The sequence below is a fragment of the Callithrix jacchus genome, chromosome 1 (genome assembly GCF_049354715.1).
Source record: "Callithrix jacchus isolate 240 chromosome 1, calJac240_pri, whole genome shotgun sequence".
Taxonomy (NCBI): Eukaryota; Metazoa; Chordata; class Mammalia; order Primates; family Cebidae; genus Callithrix; species Callithrix jacchus.
Window position 1 is genome coordinate 161,766,930 of NC_133502.1, and position 19,036 is coordinate 161,785,965.

General features: G+C 46.1%; 1 protein-coding gene across 9 annotated transcripts in view; it reads left to right on the forward strand.

Moving 5' to 3' along the window:
* Positions 1-451: 451 nt before the first annotated feature.
* RGS3 (regulator of G protein signaling 3) overlaps positions 452-19,036 on the forward strand; it is a 132,574-nt gene continuing 113,989 nt past the window's right edge. For 7 of the 9 annotated variants that reach the window (XM_009001686.5, XM_078374626.1, XM_078374620.1 and 4 more), the window contains exons 1-2: positions 2,065-2,246; positions 18,393-18,443. In XM_009001686.5, coding sequence (XP_008999934.1) covers positions 2,168-2,246; positions 18,393-18,443 — 130 coding nt within the window. In that variant the 5' untranslated portion in view covers positions 2,065-2,167. Of the gene's footprint in view, positions 570-2,064; positions 2,247-18,392; positions 18,444-19,036 lie in introns of those variants that run through there. The other 2 variants (XM_035255135.3, XM_035255140.3) reach the window with 2 other exon arrangements.

The window sequence follows — 19,036 nt, forward strand, 5'->3', positions numbered from 1 at the left end:
GAGATCCCTCTACAAAGCAGTGGGATCTTTGTTCCCATTATTAGGTGTAAGTGCCCAGTGTGGGTCTCGGTCTTTTCTCTCCTAGGTCACTTTAAGATAGCACACTTCTGCCCAGTTCTCCTGGATCTCACCCTTCTGAGTGTTTCACCTCCAGGTTGCTCATGGCCTCCTGAGTCCAAGGTAGTCTCCTCATTGGGAGGAGGCTCTACAGTGATCTCTGGCAAAGCTGTGAAGAGGTGACTGTCATCTTGGGCACATCACCTTCCCTTTCCCTGTGGGCCTTCCTTTGCTCTGCTTCCTGAACACCATGCTTTCTAGTTCCTCCTGGGAGTGAACATCCGTTGCATGGGGCATCTTCAGGCCATGCAAAACTCATGCTCCCATCCTGTTCCTGCATGTCTCTGGGTTCAGTGTCCTGTCTACATCCTGTGGCTTCAGCCTGAGGTTGCCCATATTCCCTGGCTGGATGGAGTGGCTAAGCCCTGATATCTCTCTTCCCAGAAGAGATGCATGGACTCAAACTTCTCCAGCCAGGAGGAGGATCAGGTGTGCCCAAGTCCAGGGTGCAGGTAAGTCCGTCTGCCATTGGCTTGAGGCTACGAGAATGGGCCTTCCCTTGTTAAAGGCAGTGTTCATTGGGTATGTGTGTAAGGAGGGTAGGGGAGCAGGGGGTAGGGCAGTAAAGAACAGGGCAGGACTTCACGAAGTGCCAGGATTCAAGCAATCCTCTGGCATTTATGTGACTTATTTGTATTGGACCACCAGTTTGCTGATTCCAGGCTCCTCCAGTTTCTGCTCCTCGCTGGTGGCTACCTGACCCTGTGGTGTCTGCTCCCTTCACCTGCTGTTGGCCACAGGACAGATGTGTAGGCCAAGGAAGAATAGGACAATAGTGTTTGGGGCAGACAGGCCTGGGTTCAAATTTCAGCTCCTTTCCTAGCTCTACAAACCTTGGACATGTCATCTGTCTTCTCTGCCAGAGATTCAGATTTCTCTCTGGTAATTGGGCTAATACTTATTAGACTTACTCTGAAGATTAACTGAGATGATGTATATAAATTGCCCAGTTCAGCCTCCGGCATCTGGTACTCAACACATAACTCTTCTCCCGGCTTTCTCTCTTGCATCTCCCCATCTTGTTTTTGAGTGGATCACTGAACCACAAATATCCACTTGGCAATGAAGTCTGGGGAACAGGGACAAATACCAACACTTCCCAGTTTTAGATTTACATGAGACTAACAGCTTTCCTTCCCACAGTGGCAACAGTCAGAGATTTGCAGAGCAGATGCCTTGGTGTGAAACTGCTCCCAGGAGGTGTCCTGTAAATGTTTGCCGACAAAGCAGCGCAGGGGTTGACCTTCCAGCTCTGCCTCCCTGCACCAGGCTGGGAGATTCACCCACCCCCACCGTTTCCTGTGCGTTCCTCTTTCTCAGAGGTTGTGGGCCTGTCCTGCTGTCCAGTGGCACCAGGCTGTGGGATGGGGGGGCCAGCGGGGTGGTTGGAGCAAGCTGCTCCCATCTGGACCTGTGTCATTCAAGAGGAGGCTCAAAAGAGTGTTTTAGGACGCAGGGTTTGGGAGGGGGATGCAGCCTGATTGGGGGCGACCTGTCCAAGCGCAGAGAGCACTTTTCCAAACCCCACTGCCCTGGGCCATCGAATGCTCCTTTGCTCTTGCTTGGATCTAATGATTATAGGTCTGAGCTTCAAAGCAGGTTATAAACCCGACTAATTGCTGGTCTAGGAGAGCTGGGCGAGGAGGCCAAGCCTGCCCATTGTGGGCACCCCGGACTGAACTTGTGGGGTTGGCCCTTCCAACTAGGAGCGCGGTGCTGGAGCCTGGAGCCCCTGGGTGGCCGCGCCGTTCCGCCGGCTACTTGGGTGGCTGCCCTCGCGCTCTGCGCGGGTCTCCGGCGCCGCCTCCCCCACCCCGGACTGGCGCTGCTCCGGCAGGTGGACCTCTCTTCATTCAAACCCGCGCGAGCCAATCAGAGCCGGGCGCGCCCGGGCCGTTCCAACGCGCAGTGCAGCCAGGCCTCCCGCTCGCGCTTCTCCCGCCCTGCAGACGCCTCCGCCGGGGGCGGTGAGCCTGCTGCCTCGGTTACTGGGAAGCAACACAGCCGCCTCGGGTCGCAGGCGCTGCTGTCCGGGTCGCAGCGGGACGCCATGGAGCGCTCACTGCACCGCGTCTCCCTCGGGAGCCGGCGTGCCCGCCCGGACTTGTCTTTCTACCTCACCACCTTTGGTAAGTGCCCGCTGGGGCTGGCGGCAGGGGCTGCTTCACCCTGCTCGCAGCGCCCAGAAACGCAGCCCCTCGTGGTGACAGATGAGGCTGGGAGAAGGTGCTCTTCCCATATGAGGGCACCGTCTCTAACCCCTTTGTCCTGAGACTCTGCTCAGGGCACAGGCTCAGGACAAGCAACTTGCTGAACACCACCTGCTGCCCAGCCATGGGTGCCAACTGCAGTTGGTTCTGCCTCACTTGGCTGGAATAATCACACTCTCGTTAATCTTTCCGAGACCGGGTTGTCACCACCGAGTTTCTCATTAGCAAGCAGCTCAGGTTAAATCAAGGTCTTGTTATTGCAACTGGAGATCTCATTCACCCACTTTCCTTTGGCTCAGGGAGCAGACAGGTGCTGGGTCCTTTGGCCCTGCTGCTTTGCGGGCTCACCTTGGAGGCTGAAATCTGACTTCGTTGGGTATTACAGCCACAGTGGAGATGGGAGAATTCTCTCCTCCAAGACAGAACAATCCCTTAGGAGGGTCCTAGGGCTTCCTCAGGGCTTGAGGTGGAAAGAAATAAACAGTAGGCCTCACTCCCAAGCCCGGAGGTAGCAGACTGAGTTCCCTCAAGTAACAGGTGGGCAGCAGCTGCCCAACAGCGTGGGCAAACCTGGCCTTCCCGGTAGCCATAGTAAAGGTAACAAGGCTTCCCTAGAGTGTAGCCCTTCATTTTCTCACTGGTCCTGTAACCCTCTGTGGAGAGGGGTTATTTTTCCTCTGTGAAGACTGGAAACCAAGAGATCTTCCATGAGCCAGTGGCAGAGTTGGTATCTAAACTCAAGCCTTCCAGAGATGACCTGTCCAGCACATTTTTGTTTGAACTTGCATACAATTTCCTTCTAAATGTTGGGGCTATTACTGCAACATAACTGGACTTTGCCCAGCTTTCAGAGACAGAGTGCCCAAGGAGTTGGTCCCTCCCTGGGGTTCCTGGCTCTTCTGCTTTCAGGCTTACTCTTGTCCAATACACTTGGCTTTTCACAACCTGCTTTTTTTTTTCTCTCTCTAGGGGTAGAGGGAATGATGGAAGAGCAGTGGCTTGGCCCTTCAAAATTGCCTGATGTCTGGTAGCAGGAATTCATTGGTCCAGTTGGTGGAAGATAAAGGGCAATTAACTAGCCATCATTTGTTGAGCGCTTTCCATGTGCTATTCTTTGTGCCAAGTGTTTTACTTGCATTATCTCACTTAATGCCCCAGCCTTGGAGGCAATTCCTGCTAACCCCGTTGGGGTTAAACCAGTCTGGGACAAGGGTGGTTTCCAGGATGATCTGCGTTGGCTGGGCTAGGAGTGGTCAGGAAAGAGTGTCAGGGAGCTATCAGGCCCTCTTACCTCAGCTGTGTCCTGATTAAAAAGTAAGAATATGTTTGCTTTTTTCCTCATTATCATGGTAAGATGTGTTTACTGCTGAATATTTAGTGAAAAGAAGAACGTGAAAATCACTTGTAATCTGAACTTCCCAGAGAGGCCACTGTAAACTTTCTGATTTATATCCTTTCATGCTGATATCCATACTTCTGTCTCTCTCTCTCTCTCTCTCTCTCTCTCTCTGTGTGTGTGTGTGTGTGTGTGTGTGTGTGTGTGTGTATTTAGGGGTCAAATTTTAACAAAATTGAGATCAGGTTTGTATGGACACTTTTGCAACCCATATGTTTTCCTTAGTGGCCTGATGTGTTATTTCCTTGCATCAGTCCATGTTCTTCTGGATTAATCTCCCTGCCAGATCTGGGAATTTGGGGAGGGTTCAGGCCCAGCAGGGAGTGGATCTTCCTGCCCAGCCACGGCCTCAGGGCTCAGTCTGATGGGTATCAGGGAAGGTTGCTGCTTGAATAAGTGCCTGTGACCTGAATGTGCAGGAGGCAGGCAGGAGCCCGGGTGGGGTGGGAAGCCACCTGCTCTTATTTGTGCAGCTTCCACTCACATCTCTCTGAGAGCATTTGAGAAATTCTCTCCTTTTTCCTGCATTGGCTCTGTCTCCCTGGGTGCCATTCATCATGGTGCCCCTCTTTAAGGCTGCTGATTTTCTTTATCCACTGTGATCTTCGCTGATCTGCTTATGAACAAAGATTCCTATCAGTGGTTTCCGAACCTGGCCAAATATCAGAAGCATCTGGGGAGCCTGTTAAAAATACAGATTCCTAGAATGTTCTTCCAGAGACTCTGGTTTAATAGGTCTGGAGTAGCACCTGAGAATATGAACATGGGCTTTGCCTGGAGAAAACCAGATGAAGATGTTACTTAGCAGGTAGTTTTCTCAGCACAGACATCTAAAGTGAGTATAATCATCTAATGGAAATATAAAGAGACAAACTGTTTTGATCAGAATTCCCTTTGGGGAGAGTACTGCATGATATATGTATTGTTTGTGTGTACACACGAATGCAACTCCTTGTCCCCCCAAAGGGGTATGTTCAAGTAATATTAATTGAAAGACACTGCCTTCTGAGGAGGTGGCCTTACTTCAGGGGAAGGGAGTAGGCAAGCCAAGGCCTACTACTGTAGAGGGATTTGTTTTTTCTTTATTGCACAAACTGATGTAATTTGAAGTCATTATAGGTTTATATAGTATTTTTCTGCATGATTATATATTTTATTTTATTTTATTTATTTATTTTTGAGACAGAGTCTTGCTATGTCACCCAGGCTGGAGTGCAGTGGTATGCTCTTGGCTTACTGCAACCTCCACCTCCCGGGTTCAAGCGATTCTCTTGCTTCAGCCTCCTCAGTAGCTGGGATCACAGGTGCCTGCCACTGAACCCAGCTAATTTTTGTATTTTTAGTAGAGATGGGATTTCACCATGTTGGCCAGGCTTATCTGGAACTCCTGATCTCATGATCCTCCTGCCTTGGCCTCCTAAAGTGCTGGGATTACAGGCATGAGCCATTGCGCCCAGCCCTATATATTTTATTTTGATTAGGATATTTGCTGATATTTTTTGGTAACAGCTTTATTGAGATATAATTTATATACATGCAATTCACTCATTTAAACCATACAATTCAGTGGTTTTTAGTGTATTCACAGAGTTCTGTAACTATTACCACAATTTTAGAACATTTTCATTCCCTCAAAAAGAGATATTGTGCTCTTTAGCTTGTAACCCCAGTCTTCCCTTGTCCTCAGCCCTAAGCAATCACTAGTCTATTTACACGCTCTCTAGATTTGCCTATTCAGGACATTTCATAGAAATGGAATCGTATATTTTTTTATGACTGACTTCTTTCACTTGGCACAATGTTTTCAAGTTTAACCTATGTTGTAGCAGCTATCAGTACTCCACTTATTTTTATGGCTGAATAGCATTCACTGTATGGATATGCCACATTTAAAAAATGTATTCATCTGCTGATGAATATTTTGGTGTTTCTCCCTTTTGACTATTTTGAATAATACTGCCATGAACACTTGTGAACAAGTTTTTGTGTGGGCAAATGTTTTCATTTCTCTTCATATACACACAGTATATACCTAGAAGTAGATTTGCTGGATCCTATGGTAACTCTTTGTTTAACTATTTAGGGAACTACCAAACTCTTTTCCAATGTGGCTGTATCCCATCAACAGGGTATGAGGGTTTTGGTTTTTCCACATCTTCACCAACACTTGTTATTATCTGACTTTTTAATTCTGGCCATCCTAGTGAGTGTGAAGTGATACTCATTATAGTTTCAATTCGCATTTCCCTGATGACCTGCATGATGAACATTTTTTCATGTGCTCATTATTTATATATTATGTGCTCATTATTTATATATCTTCTTTGGAGAAAAATTTATTCAGATCTTTTGTTCATTTTAAAATTGGGCTATTTGTCTTGTTATTATTGAGTTTTAAGGGTTCTTTATATAGCCTAGATGCAAGTTCCTTAACAGATACATGATTTGCAAATATTTTCTCTCAATCTGTGGGCTTTTTACACTTTCTTTATAGTGTTCATTGAACTCCAAACATTTTTTGGGGGATGGGGTCTTGCTCTTTTGCCCAGGCTAGACTGCAGTGGTATGATCATGGCTTCCCTTTGACAATGCAGCCTCAACCTCCTGTGCTCAAGAGATCCTCCCACCTCAGCCTCCTGAGGAGCTGGCACTACAGACATATGCCACCATGCCTGGCTAATTTTTCTTATGTGAAACAACTTTTTTTTTTTTCTTCTTTTTTTGAGACAGAGTTTCGCTCTTGTTACCCAGGCTGGAGTGCAATGGCGCGATCTCGGCTCACCACAACGTCCGCCTCCTGGGTTCAGGCAATTCTCCTGCCTCAGCCTCCTGAGTAGCTGGAACTACAGGCATGCGCCACCATGCCCAGCTAATTTTTTTGTATTTTTAGTAGAGACGAGGTTTCACCATGTTGACCAGGATGGTCTCGATCTCTTGACCTTGTGATCCACCCTCCTCAGCCTCCCAAAGTGCTGGGATTACAGGCGTGAGCCACCACGCCCGGCGTGAAACAACTTTTGATAGAGATGAGTTGTCTGTATGTTGTCCAGGCTAGTCTTGAACTCATGGACTCAAGTGATCTCCTGCCTTGGCCTCCCAAAGTGCTGGGATTATAGGCATGAACCACTCTGCCCAGCCAGAACCCCAAACATTTTTAATTTTGATGAAGTTTAACTTTTTTGTTGTTGTTGTTACTTGTACTTTGTGTCATATCTCAGAATCCACTGCCAAATCTAAGGTTCTATCAGTTACCATGAGATTCACCTGTATGTTTTCTTCTAAGAGTTTTATAGTTTTGACTCTTATATAGGTCTTTGATCCACTTTAAGTTAATTTTTATGTATGGTATGAGGTAAGAGTTCAACTTCATTCTTTTGTGTAGCTATCTAGTTGTCCTAGTACCATTTGTTGAAAATATCATTATTTCTCTATTGAATGATCTTGGTACCTTTATTGAAAATCAATTGCCCATAGGCCCATGGACTTATTTCTGGAATCTCAATTCTGTTCCATTGATCTACCTGTCTGTTGTCATTCCAGTACCATACTGTCTTGATTACTGTTGCTTTGTAGTAAATTTTGAAATCAGGTTGTGTAACTCCTTCAATTTTGTTCTTCTCTTTCAAGATTATTTTGTCTGTACTGGGTCCCTTGAGTTTCCATATGAATTTTAGGAATAATATTTTATATAGAAAATAAAAAAAACCTGGCTGGGCTTAGTGGCTTATACCTGTAATCCCAGCACTTTGGGAGGCTGAGGTGCGCAGGTCATTTGAGGTTGGAGTTCAAGACCAGCCTGACCAACGTGGTGAAGCCCCTGTCCCTACTAAAAATACAAAAAAATTAGCTGGGCATGGTGATGCATGCCCGTAGTCACAGTTATTCGAGAGGCTGAGGCAGGGGAATCTCTTGAACCCAGGAGGCGGAGGTTGCAGTGAGCTGAGATTGTGCCACTGCACTCCAGCTTGGCGACAGAACAAGACACCATCTCAAAAAACAAACAAATAAATAACACAACGCAACTTCACAAAAATGTTGGATAAATAGTTTAAAAATACCTTCTTGAAGGGATACTAACTTATAGTTTGACTGATGAACCAAATTATTAACTTACCTGGGGTTTCTGAACCAAATTTTTAACTTACTTGGAATGTTTAGTCACCTGGATGTGGTGAGTGGTCAGGAGAGAAAACAGGTTGCCTTTCCTGCCCGGCATCTGGGTTCAGAGAGGATGGGCAGGCTGGACATGTTCTGAGGTCTGCAGGTGGCCGTGGACATTGGGTGACAATGTCACCCAACACACCTCTCTTTAGAAATGCCAGCCCCACAATGAACCTGCAAAATGAAAGCTGTCGGGAGCAGCTCTAAATGCAGGCTCTAGAGGAGTGGCTGGAGTCCCTGATTTGCCAAAGGGAATTTGGGAAGATGTGGTTCTGGAGGCAGAGTAGACTTAGGAGTGTCATTGATTTGCTGGCCATTTTCATTTTTCCCCATGTTTGTTGTGTTGGCACAACAGTAGCTGGGGCTGCTTCCACCCCTTTCTCTGCTTCTCTTTAGAAGCCACGGAGATAAATAATTCATTTTCTGTAGTGAGAGTGAAGCTTGGGAACAGATGTCAGCCAGATGCATGGTGTATTGGGCAGTGCACGGTCAGGCCCTGAGCTGGAGGCCTTCAACGTGTCCCTGCCAGCTGCCCCGGCTGGCATGTGTTTCCGGTCCCGCTGCTCTGAGCCTGGGGGATTCCCTGACATGGCTGGGGAAACCTATCCAACTGTCTCTCAGGAGCTCGTCATTTGCTGGTCATACTCCTCAGCATTTACTGGCTTTTCTGTCATTCTGAGTCCATCTGCTTGGGAACTTTCAGAAATTCCTCATAGTTTCTGGCCGGTTGATAGCCCTTTGTCCTCTTTTCCCATTCTGCTTTGTATATGTTCTTTTAAAACATTTTTAAAATTTTGAAATATTACGTAGACAGAAAAGTGTCCCCCCAATAATGTGCAATCTAGTGACTTATCACACAGAAAATACCTTTGTAACTTTCACCAGAGTCAAAAATTGAACATTTCTTGTATTCTGAAGACTCATGTTGATAATATAGTTCTTTTCTTTATCATTTACTTCAAAATATTTTCTAATTTTCATTGTCATTTCTTTTTCAGTCCTTGGGTTATTTAGAAGTGTTTCTAAGTTTCTAAATATTGAGGATTTTCTGGTACTATTTTTATATTTACTTTGCATTTTGGTCAGAGAATATACTCTCTATCCTTTAAATTCTTTGAAATTCATTAAAATTTACTTGATGGCTCAGCATAGAGTTAGTTTTGTGTTGTTGTTGTGGTGGTTGTTGTTTTGAGACTGATTCTCACTCTGTCACCAGGCTGGAGTGCAGTGGCACAATCTAAGCTCACTGCAGCCTCCCCTTCCTGGGTTCAAGTGATTCTCCTGCCTCAGCCTCCCAAGTAGCTGGGATTACAGGCACCTGCCACCACGCCTGGCTAATTTTCGTATTTTTAGTAGAGATGAGGTTTTACCATGTTGGCCACACTGGTCTCAAACTCCTGACCTCAGATGATCCGCCCTCCTTGGCCTCCCAAAGAGAGTCAGTTTGTATAAATGTTCTGTGTGTACTTGAAAAGAATTCTGCAGCAGTTGGGTGCAGTGTTCTTTGTGTATATCAAGTTTAGTTCAAGTTTGCTCTTTACATTATTCAACTATTTTGTATACTTGTTGATTTTTCCTGTTTTCTCTGTCAGTTACTAAGAGAGGTGTATTAGAATTCCTACTGTGATTGTAAATTTGTCTGTTTCCCATTGCAGTTCTGTCAGCTTTTCCTTTACATATGTTGAAGTTATATTAACAACATACACATTTAGAATTATTGTCTTTCTGGTGAGCTGAAATTTTTATTATGAAGTCTATTATTATTATGAAATCTTTTTTATTTCTAGTAGGGATAAAGTCTACTTTTCCTGATATTAACAAAGCTACTCATGCTTCTTTCAATTAATATTTGCCTGACATAGCCTTTTCCATCCTTTTTCTTACAACCTTTCTGGATCTACATTTTACGTGTGCCATGTCTATTGCAAAGAACAGGCATGTGGCTGGGAGCAGTGGGTGGCTCATGCTTGTATTCCCAGCACTTTAGGAGGCCAAGGTGTGAGGATTGCTTGAACCCAGAAGTTCAAGACCAGCCTGGGCAATGTATTGAGATCTCATCTCTACAAAAAGTAAGAAAATTAGCTGGGCACGGTGGCATGCACCTGTGGTCCTAGCTACATGGTAAGGTGAGGCAGGAGGATCACTTGAGCCTGGGAGGTCAAGACTGCAATGAGCTGTGATTGTGACAGTGTACCCTAGCCTAGGTGACAGAGCGAGAGACCCTGACTCAAAACAAACAAACAAACAAACAGTACAGGCACAGAGTTGTTACTATTATTATTTTCTTGTCACTGAAGACCTAGGATGATATTTTTCTTCAAAAAATATCTTTGTTTGTTTGTCAGGTGCTCAGGGTCACTGGGATCATCTTAATTCCGTGTTAGGGACTGAGAGTACTTGAATCAAGCTGTAGTACCTGGAGGAGCTCTGTCTGATTACAGTTCACCCTATTCCTATGGAGCAACCCTTCAGGGTCCCTGTGCAAAATTGGCTCAGAAGAACCCTGCTTCTTGGTGGACCCTGGCCTCCAGTTCCTATTCTTCTAGCCCTGAGAAGCAGGCAGGAACTCACTCAGCCTCTTGATCTCTCAGCCCTCTGGAATTTGAAAACACCCCAGAAGAAAATTAGCCCAGAAAAACACTAGGCTTCCTTCCACAGTCCTCCATCCCCCTAGATCCTGCCTGGTAGTTCCTCTCTAGCTTGTTGTTTATCTAGGAAGATGCTTTAACATACTTTGTTTAGCATTTCTAGTTTTCCTCAGTGGATCTGTCATCCCAGAAATGGAAGTCCCTTACATATGTTTTCTAAGCTTTTGGAGTTGGTTTTTGTTTGTCTGACTTTTTCCTTCCTCTCTGCCTCCCTCCCTGCCTCTTCCTTCCATTCCTCCCTCCATCCCTCCCTCTCTCTTTCCTTTCTTCTTGCCTGCCCACCTGCAGTTGTCCGAGCAGGCATTACTGGGGCTGGAGGGTCCCTTTCCAAGATTGCTCATTCACATGGCTCTTGGCAGGAGGCCTCATTTCCTTGCTACCTGTAGTTAGGAGGCTTCTGTTTCTCATTACATGGGCCTGTTTGTAGGATTGCTTGAGCTTTCTTATTATGTGGTAGCTGGCTTCCTTCTAGGCAAGTGATACAAAAGTGAAAACAAGAAAGAACTCCCATAAAAAGAGAGGGGGTGGGGGAGGGATAACATGGGGAGAAATGCCAGATATAGTATGCACCTAAAGTAAAATAAATAAATTTAAAAAAAGATGAATAACCAAGTTCAAAAATGGGTGAATTTTTTGAATAGACATTTTTACCAAATGAAAATGGCCAACAGCACATGAAAAAATACTCAGTGTCATTAGTTATCAGGGAAATGCAAATCAAAACCACAATGAGATACTATTATACTAGAATGACTATAATAAAAAAAAGAGACAATAGCAGGTATTGAAGAAGTTGAGGGGAAACTGGAACCCTTGTACATTGCTGGCCGGAATGTCAAATAGTGCAACCACTTTGGAAAAGTTTGGCATTTCCTCAAACAGTTAAATATAGAGTTACCATCTGACCCAGCAATTCTACTCCTAGGGATAAATCCAAGAGGAATGAAAACAGATGCTCACACAAACATATGTACATACCTGTTCATCGCAGCATTATTCATAATAAAAAGTAGAAATAATCCAAAATATCTATCACCAGATGACTGGATAAACAAAATATAGTATAGTCATACAACGGAATATTATTTGGCCACAAAAGGAATAAAATACTGATACATGCTACAGTATGGTTGAATCTTGAAAACATTATGCTAAGTGAGAGAAGTCAATCATGAAAGACCATGTGTTGTGTGATTCTATTTACCTAAGTATCCAGAATAGGCAAGTCCTTAGAGACAGAAAGCAGGTGAGTGGTTGACAGTGGCTAGGGGAGAAGGCATTAGGGTGTGACTGCAAAAGAGTATGGAATTTCTTTTAAGGGAGGATGAAAATGTTCTAAAATTAGATAGAGGTGATTGATTACAGAATCCTGTGAATATACTAAAAGAAAATTACGTGCTTTAAATTGGTGAAGTATGGCCGGGCACAGTGGCTCAATCCCAGCACTTTGGGAGGCCGAGGTTGGTGGATCATCTGGGGTCAGGAGCTCAAGACCAGCCTGGCCAACATGGTGAAACCCTGTCTCTACTAAAAATACAAAAAATTAGTCGGGTGTGGGTGGCATGCACCTGTAACCCCAGCTATTTGGGAGGCTGAGACAGGAGAATAACTTGAACCTGGGAGGCAGAGGTTGCAGTGAGCCGAGATCATGTCATTGCACTCCAGCCTGGACAGCAAGCAGAGTGAGACTCCATCTCAACAAGGACCAAAATCGATGAAGTGTATGATATGTGAATTATATCCCAATACAGCTGTTAAAAAAAGAAGGAACTCGTAATACCAAAAAAAGAAGGAACTCTTAATACCTTTCATATCCTAAAGTTGGAAGTCATCCATTGTCATTTCCACCACATTCTATATGTTAGAAGCAAGTCACTAAATCCAGCCCATGTCTGAAGGGAGGAACTAAGCTTCACCTTTTGAAGGGAAGAGTATCAAAGACTTTGTGGACAAATTTTAAACCCAGCATAGGTATAGAGAGGCTAACAATGGGGGCTTGGACTGCCTAAATGCAAACCCCAGCTCTGCCTGGCTAGCATGAACCTGTTTTAACTCTTGTTTTTTGAGTTGGGGTCTCACATTGATGCCCAGGCTGGAGTGCAGTGGTGTGATCATGGCTCACTGCAGCCTCAACCTCTTATGCTCGTGTTCCTCCTACCTCAGCCTCCTGAACAGCTGGGACTACAGATGCACACCACCACATTCGGCTTATTTTTTAAAAAGTTTTTGGAGAGACAGAGTCTTGCTATGTTGCCCAGGCTGGTCTCAAACTCCCAGCCTCAGGTGATCATCCTGCCTCAGTCTCCAAAGTGCTGGGATTACTTACAGGTGTAAGTCACCATGCCTGGCCAACCTATTTACCTCCTTTTTTTTTTTTTTTTTTTTTTTTTTTTTAAGACGGAGTTAGTGATTGACTAGACTCTGTGTAGGCCCAACTGCCTTTGTATGATTGTCTGGATATCATCACTCTTCCTGTAGCTTTTAACATGTGACAGTTTTTTTTTTTTTTTTTTTTGAGACAGAGTTTTGTTCTTGTTACCCAGGCTGGATTGCAATGGCGCTATCTCAGCTCACCGCAACCTCTGCCTCCAGGGTTCAAGCAATTCTCCTGCCTCAGCCTCCTGAGTAGCTGGGTTTACAGGCATGTGCCACCGTGCCCAGCTAATTTTTTGTATTTTTAGTAGAGATGGGGTTTCACCATGTTGACCAGGATGGTCTTGATCTCTTGACCTCGTGATCCACCCGCCTCGGCCTCCCAAAGTGCTGGGATTACAGGCGTGAGCCACTGTGCCCGGCCCGTGACAGTTCTTAAATGGGCAGTGGCTTCTGGGGTGAATTGAATTTTAGGATGCCTGCTGCTTCATGCTAGCCAGGCAAGTCCATCATAGATGTATGCTCTGCACATCTCAGGGTGGCATAGGCTCCCTCTGGGACACATTCTGGCTGATCCCTGAGTCTAGCAAAGGTGTGCAGTCCCCATCTACTTCTTTTATTTTCTGAGTATGTCTCCTTCTGACTGTGACCTGCGAGTTAGAGTCCATCTTTCTATGGTTCTCTACTGAGTATTCAATCTACTGCCAGATTGGATTTCTTTAGCCGGTGTCCACATCCATTTCCATGGTGCCCAGTAGGTCTGAACCCTTCAAGTCCTGTGCCCAGCAGAATTTGGGTTTGTTGCCTTCTCCGGGCTTTCTGAAGCTCATTCCCCTCCAGTATTTTTCTTGCTATGTGGGGGCCTGTCTATTCTCCCTTTGGCTCTGGGCCTTGGTATCTGCTTGCAGCCTCTCTGGGCATCCATCACCAACACCTTTGGCATATAGTGTTGGTGCCCAACTGCAGCCTCATGGGAACAGGGGACATGCCTGTCCAAGGGCCCCACACCACCCGATGAGGATAAATTCAAGTTTTTTAGCCTGAACGCTCCCCAAGTCTAGGGAGGAACTGGGAGTGTTGAAAAAACCAGAGATGTAGGGGCGGGAGTATTCTTGAGAAAAGTTTTACATTGTTGTTTTTTGAGACAGGGTCTGGCTGCACTCACAGGCTGGAGTGCCGTCCTGCAATCATAGCTCGCTACAGCTTTGACCTCCTGGGCTCAAGCAATCCTCCTGCCTCACACTCCCAAGTAGCTGAGACTACAGGCACGCACCACAGTGCCTAGCTATTTTTTAAATTAATTTTTTGTAGAAAAGAGGTCTTGCTATATTGTGCAGGTTGGTCTCAAACTCCTGGGCTCAAGTGATCCTCCCACCTCAGCCTCCCAAAATGCTGGGATTATAGGTATGAGCTACCACACCCCACAAAGATAAGTTTTTAAAGGAACAAGTAAATTTCAGGACAATACATAGGGTGTGTATCTGTGGAGGGGGGTGGGGGTGTGGGGGATTTTGAAAGGTTGCCAGATTAGCTGGCACCTAGGTGAGCTGAAGACTTTAGGGATTCAGCCCGACCTCCCCTTCACCTGGAGGTTTCTTTCTCTAGATTGGAGACATTTCTAGGAGCCTGCCCTCTCTTTTTTTCTTTTTCTTTTTTTTCTTTGAGACAGGTCTCACTCTGTTCTCCAGGGTCCAGGCTGGAGTGCAGTGATGTGATCATGGTTCACTGCGGGCTCAACCTCCTGGATTCAAGTGCTTCTCCCACCTAAGCCTCCCAAGGAGCTGGGACTATGGGATGTATCACTATGCCCAGCTACCCTCTTGGCTTCTTGAGAAAAGCTGTGGCATCGTGTGCTGTGCCTGCTGGCTCTCTCTGCCTCTGAATCTGAGGTTGTGTTGGCAGATGCAGTGGGCACAGTATAGGAGGTGCATGCTAGAGGGCTGTGGGGGTTCCGGAAGACTGAGCACAGGAAAGAGGGCTGGAGTAGGGGTAGAGTTCTAGTCTCCAGCTCTGGATTCTCTAGGCCCAGAGCAAATCACTTCCCGTCTCAGACATGACTATTCTGGATACAAAATGAGGAGACTGGACAAAATGACTTCAGGGGCCTTTTGTTTTAGACATTTGCTAGAGTAGCCTGGTGAGGGCATGGAGGGAACAGGCGTGGCTGAGGGAGGGATCTTGTGAACTGGGGCAGGTGTGTCCTGGCCTGGGGAGCCTGGAGTCTGAGCTGCTGGATTTGGTTTCTCTGCTGTAACAGGGTACAGAGCACCCTGGTCTTCCTGAGGATACCCTGGTTGGCAGGACCTGGAATGGGAGCCGTGCAGTGCAGTGCAGGGCAGTGCAGTGCAGACTCGTCTCAATCATAAATCAGCCTTTGCCCCAGCCCTTCGTCAGCTCCGCTTCCCACTTGGCCTTGCCCAGGTCCCTGTCCTAACCACTGGGCTGTGAGCCCTGTGAGGGCAGGCACCTGCTCAGCCTCATGCAGATGCCCAGCAAATACTTGCTAAATGGAATTAGTGACCATTTGTGTCTGGAGATTTCTTGACCCTGACTTCTGTGTAAAGGGCCACTGTTAGGTGATAGGTGTCATGGAGATTCCTGTGGCTTTGGGATCCAAGCATGTCTGTGCCAGAGCTGGCTTTGCACGGGTAGTAGTTTCAGAAAAAAAAGTTTCATGTTAAATATAGATGTCTTTGAGTTGGTGAAATCCAACCCATGACTGCTGGCTTCATTTGTCTGTTTCTCCCTCTCCCACCCCACACTAGATAAGGCACAGTTTTCATAAGAGGTTTCTCAGTTCTAGGGAGCCACAGTGAAGTAATTGCTCAGACCTTGAGATAATAATACAGTGGGTTCTCCCGGCACCTTCATTCAAGGACACCTCCTCACCCGCCAGCGTGATCTGATCACAGCTTGGAGAGTGCCATAACCCCTATTATTAGCTCCACCTCACATCCATGGCCACTGTGGTCCTGAAAGAAGAGGGCAGTTAGGGCTGGAACTGAAACAGGATTCCTGGGCTTCTGAGATCTGGGTCCTGGGCAGGACAGCAGCAGATATTTCTGATGGATCAAGGGCTGGACCAGGGCTTGTGGGAGCCTGAATGGCATTGGACTGAAGCTTAAACACCAGAAGTGTGAGGGTCAAGTGATGACTGGGTCACAGTGATTGGGGGACTTATGCAGAGTTAGGAGATATGAAAGGTTCACCAAACCTGTCCTCTAACCGGCCTAGTTTCATGAGGCGTGGCCAGAATTGACCATATGGGATGATGAGGGGATGTCTCACTGTGCCGTGAGGGATTGTGGGAGGACTTTGGAGTTCTAGAGGAAAGAGCCCAGAGAATGCAGAACCAGATCCAGGCAATGAAAGTTATTGAGAGGCCATTGTTGGCTTAATATAAGATGCAGCGTTGAACAATTAGAGCGCTTTCAAAAGGGAAAGGGCTCCCACTGGAGGAAGCAAGCTCCCCATTGCTGGCAGTGACAGGCAGAAGGAGGGCACTGTTAGCCAGGGTTGTCACAGATGGAGCATGACTTGCCCTGCCCAGCTCTCTGATATCTCCAGTGCCTGTCCATGGGGTGGACTGAGTTCAGCAGCTTTTTGAGGTCCCAGAGAAAGTCTACTGGACTGAGAGAAACATTTTTGATGTCAGTGAGGAAGAGGAGTATGGCCTTCTCTCACTTCTCTGTCTTGCCTGGAGGCCATTGGATATCTGTGAGGAAGACCTGAAGTTTTGTCTTGTTTTTTTTTGTTTTGTTTTTTTTTTTTTTTTTAAATTTAAACAAAAAATAGGAAAATCCAGGGGATAAGCCTCACCCGGCCATTCATTCTTGCTCTGCCGCCAGCTGGTTTTTCTGTTCTCTTTACATGTCCCCATTCATCCCTGCTCTCCTCCCTTCCTCCCTGCTCTCTCTCTTCCTCTCCTTCTTTCCCCTGACTCTTTCCTTCTTCCTTTGTTTCTTCTTTCCTTTTTTTTTTAAAATTATAGAAGTGTAGTTCTATACTTTTTTTTTAAATTATAGAACTGTAGTTCATGGATATATTCCAATTGTTAAAACAACAATAGTGATAGATTGAAATTGCTCTTGACTACCCTCTTCCAATTTCTAGTCTGTTCTCTAGAAGGGATCACTGTTTTTAATTTGGTATCTTTTTCACAATCCCTCCCACCCCCCAGATACATACCATATGTATTATACTGAAATTTGCTGTTCCTTTAAAAACTTGTCTTTGTGGGGTGTGGTGGCTCACACCTGTAATCCCAGCACTTTGGGAGGCTGAGGTGGGACGATCACTTGAGCCCAGGAGTTCAAGACCAAGCTGGACAACATAGCAAGACACTTTTTCTACAAAAATTAATTTAAAAAATAGCTGAGCACTGTGGTGCGTGCCTGGAGTCTCAGCTACTTGGGAGGTTGAAGCAGAAGGATTGCTTGAGCCCAGGAGGTTGAAGCTGTAGTGAGCTATGATTGCCGGACTGCACTCTACACTCCAGCCTGAGTGATAGAGCTAGACCCTGTCTCAACAAACATATTCCCATGCCAGTGCCAGGTCATATGGAGCTCCTCCATTCTTTTTTTTTATTTTTTTTTGAGATGAAGTCTCACTTAGTCACCCAGGCTGGAGTGCAGTGGAGCAATCTCGGCTCACTGCAACCTCCACCTCCTGGGCTCAGGCAATTCTTCTTCTGCCTCAGCTTCCTGAGTAGCTGGGACTATAGGCACACCCCACCACACCCAGCTAATTTTTATGTATTTTTAGTAGAGACAGGGTTTCACTATCTTGGTCAAGCTGGTCTCAAACTCCTGACCTCGTGATCTGCCTGCCTTGGCCTCCCAAAATGCTAGATTACAGGCATGAGCCACCACGCCCGGCCAACTCCTCCATTCTTTATAATAGCTTGTACTATTCCACGTATAGCTATAAATGGTTTACTTTACTATTTCTATACTGATGAACATTTCAGGTATTTCCAGTTTTTCTTTAAACAATGCTATCATGCCAGCCTTTGTGTGCACGTGTGTGTGTGTTTGTCTATGACAGTGACCTGGAATGAAGATTTTTAGGTGGAAGAATATGCACATTTAAATTACCCTCCATTTACACTCCCTCCAACAGAGAATGAAAGTATTTGTTTTCCTATACCTTCACGGATATTTGACAACGGCCCAGCGGTGAGAGCTCCCAGCATCCACCTGGCTGCCCATACAGTAGTGAGCTTGTGCCCACCAGCTCACTAGTGCCCACCAGCAGAGGGGCACAAGCAAGGCTAGATAACCACTGCTGAAGGCATTTGAAAGGGACTCCCAATGTGGTGATGGGGCTGAACCCCGTGGCTTCTGAGTCCCTTCCAGCCAGAGACTGTGCGGGTCTTTGAATGGCTTCACATGAACAAGACAGCATTCCCGTCACCTTTCCTCTGGTTTTTTCCACCATACCCACCAGGGAGCTGAGGCCAGGTTATTTCTGTTGCTGTTTCCTCAGGTCAGCTGAGGCTGTCCATTGATGCCTACGACCGGGTTCTGCTGCTTCACAGTGAGTATAGCTTTGTGCAGGCTCCCCAAGGAAGGGGGCAGGCTGCTTAGCCTCCTGCCTGGGGCTGAGGTAGGGGGATGGTGGCACCATAGGCCAAGGCTTCTTTTCTCATCCTTGTATAATGTCCTGCCATGTGCCCATTGGTAAAAGCCAGTGTTCACCTGGGGCTCTTTCTACAGAGCAGCCCTGGTCCTGCCTCGGATGTATCTGGAGTCCACATGAGGGACCTTTCTCATTGACAGGCTAGAGCTGCCCCTGGGCACCTCAGCTTCCTTCTTGCCCACAGCAGAGTTTTCCTATCTTCCCTCCCTTCTTTCTTCCATCCTTTCTTCTTTTCTTTTTCTGTTTTTCTCATTCATTCATTTATTCATTGGTTGACAGGCAGCATAGAATCATGATCATAGATCACAATCTTCAGGGCCAGATCACTGTAATTTGAATCCTGGCTCTGACACTTGTGGAGTGACCTTGAACAAGCTGAGTTTTCTCATATGTCGAGTGGTGATGGTCATAGTATGTATCTTACAGGTTGTTACAAAGATTAAATGAGTTAATATTAGTAAAGTGCTTAGAACAGTGCTAAGCTTGTAGTC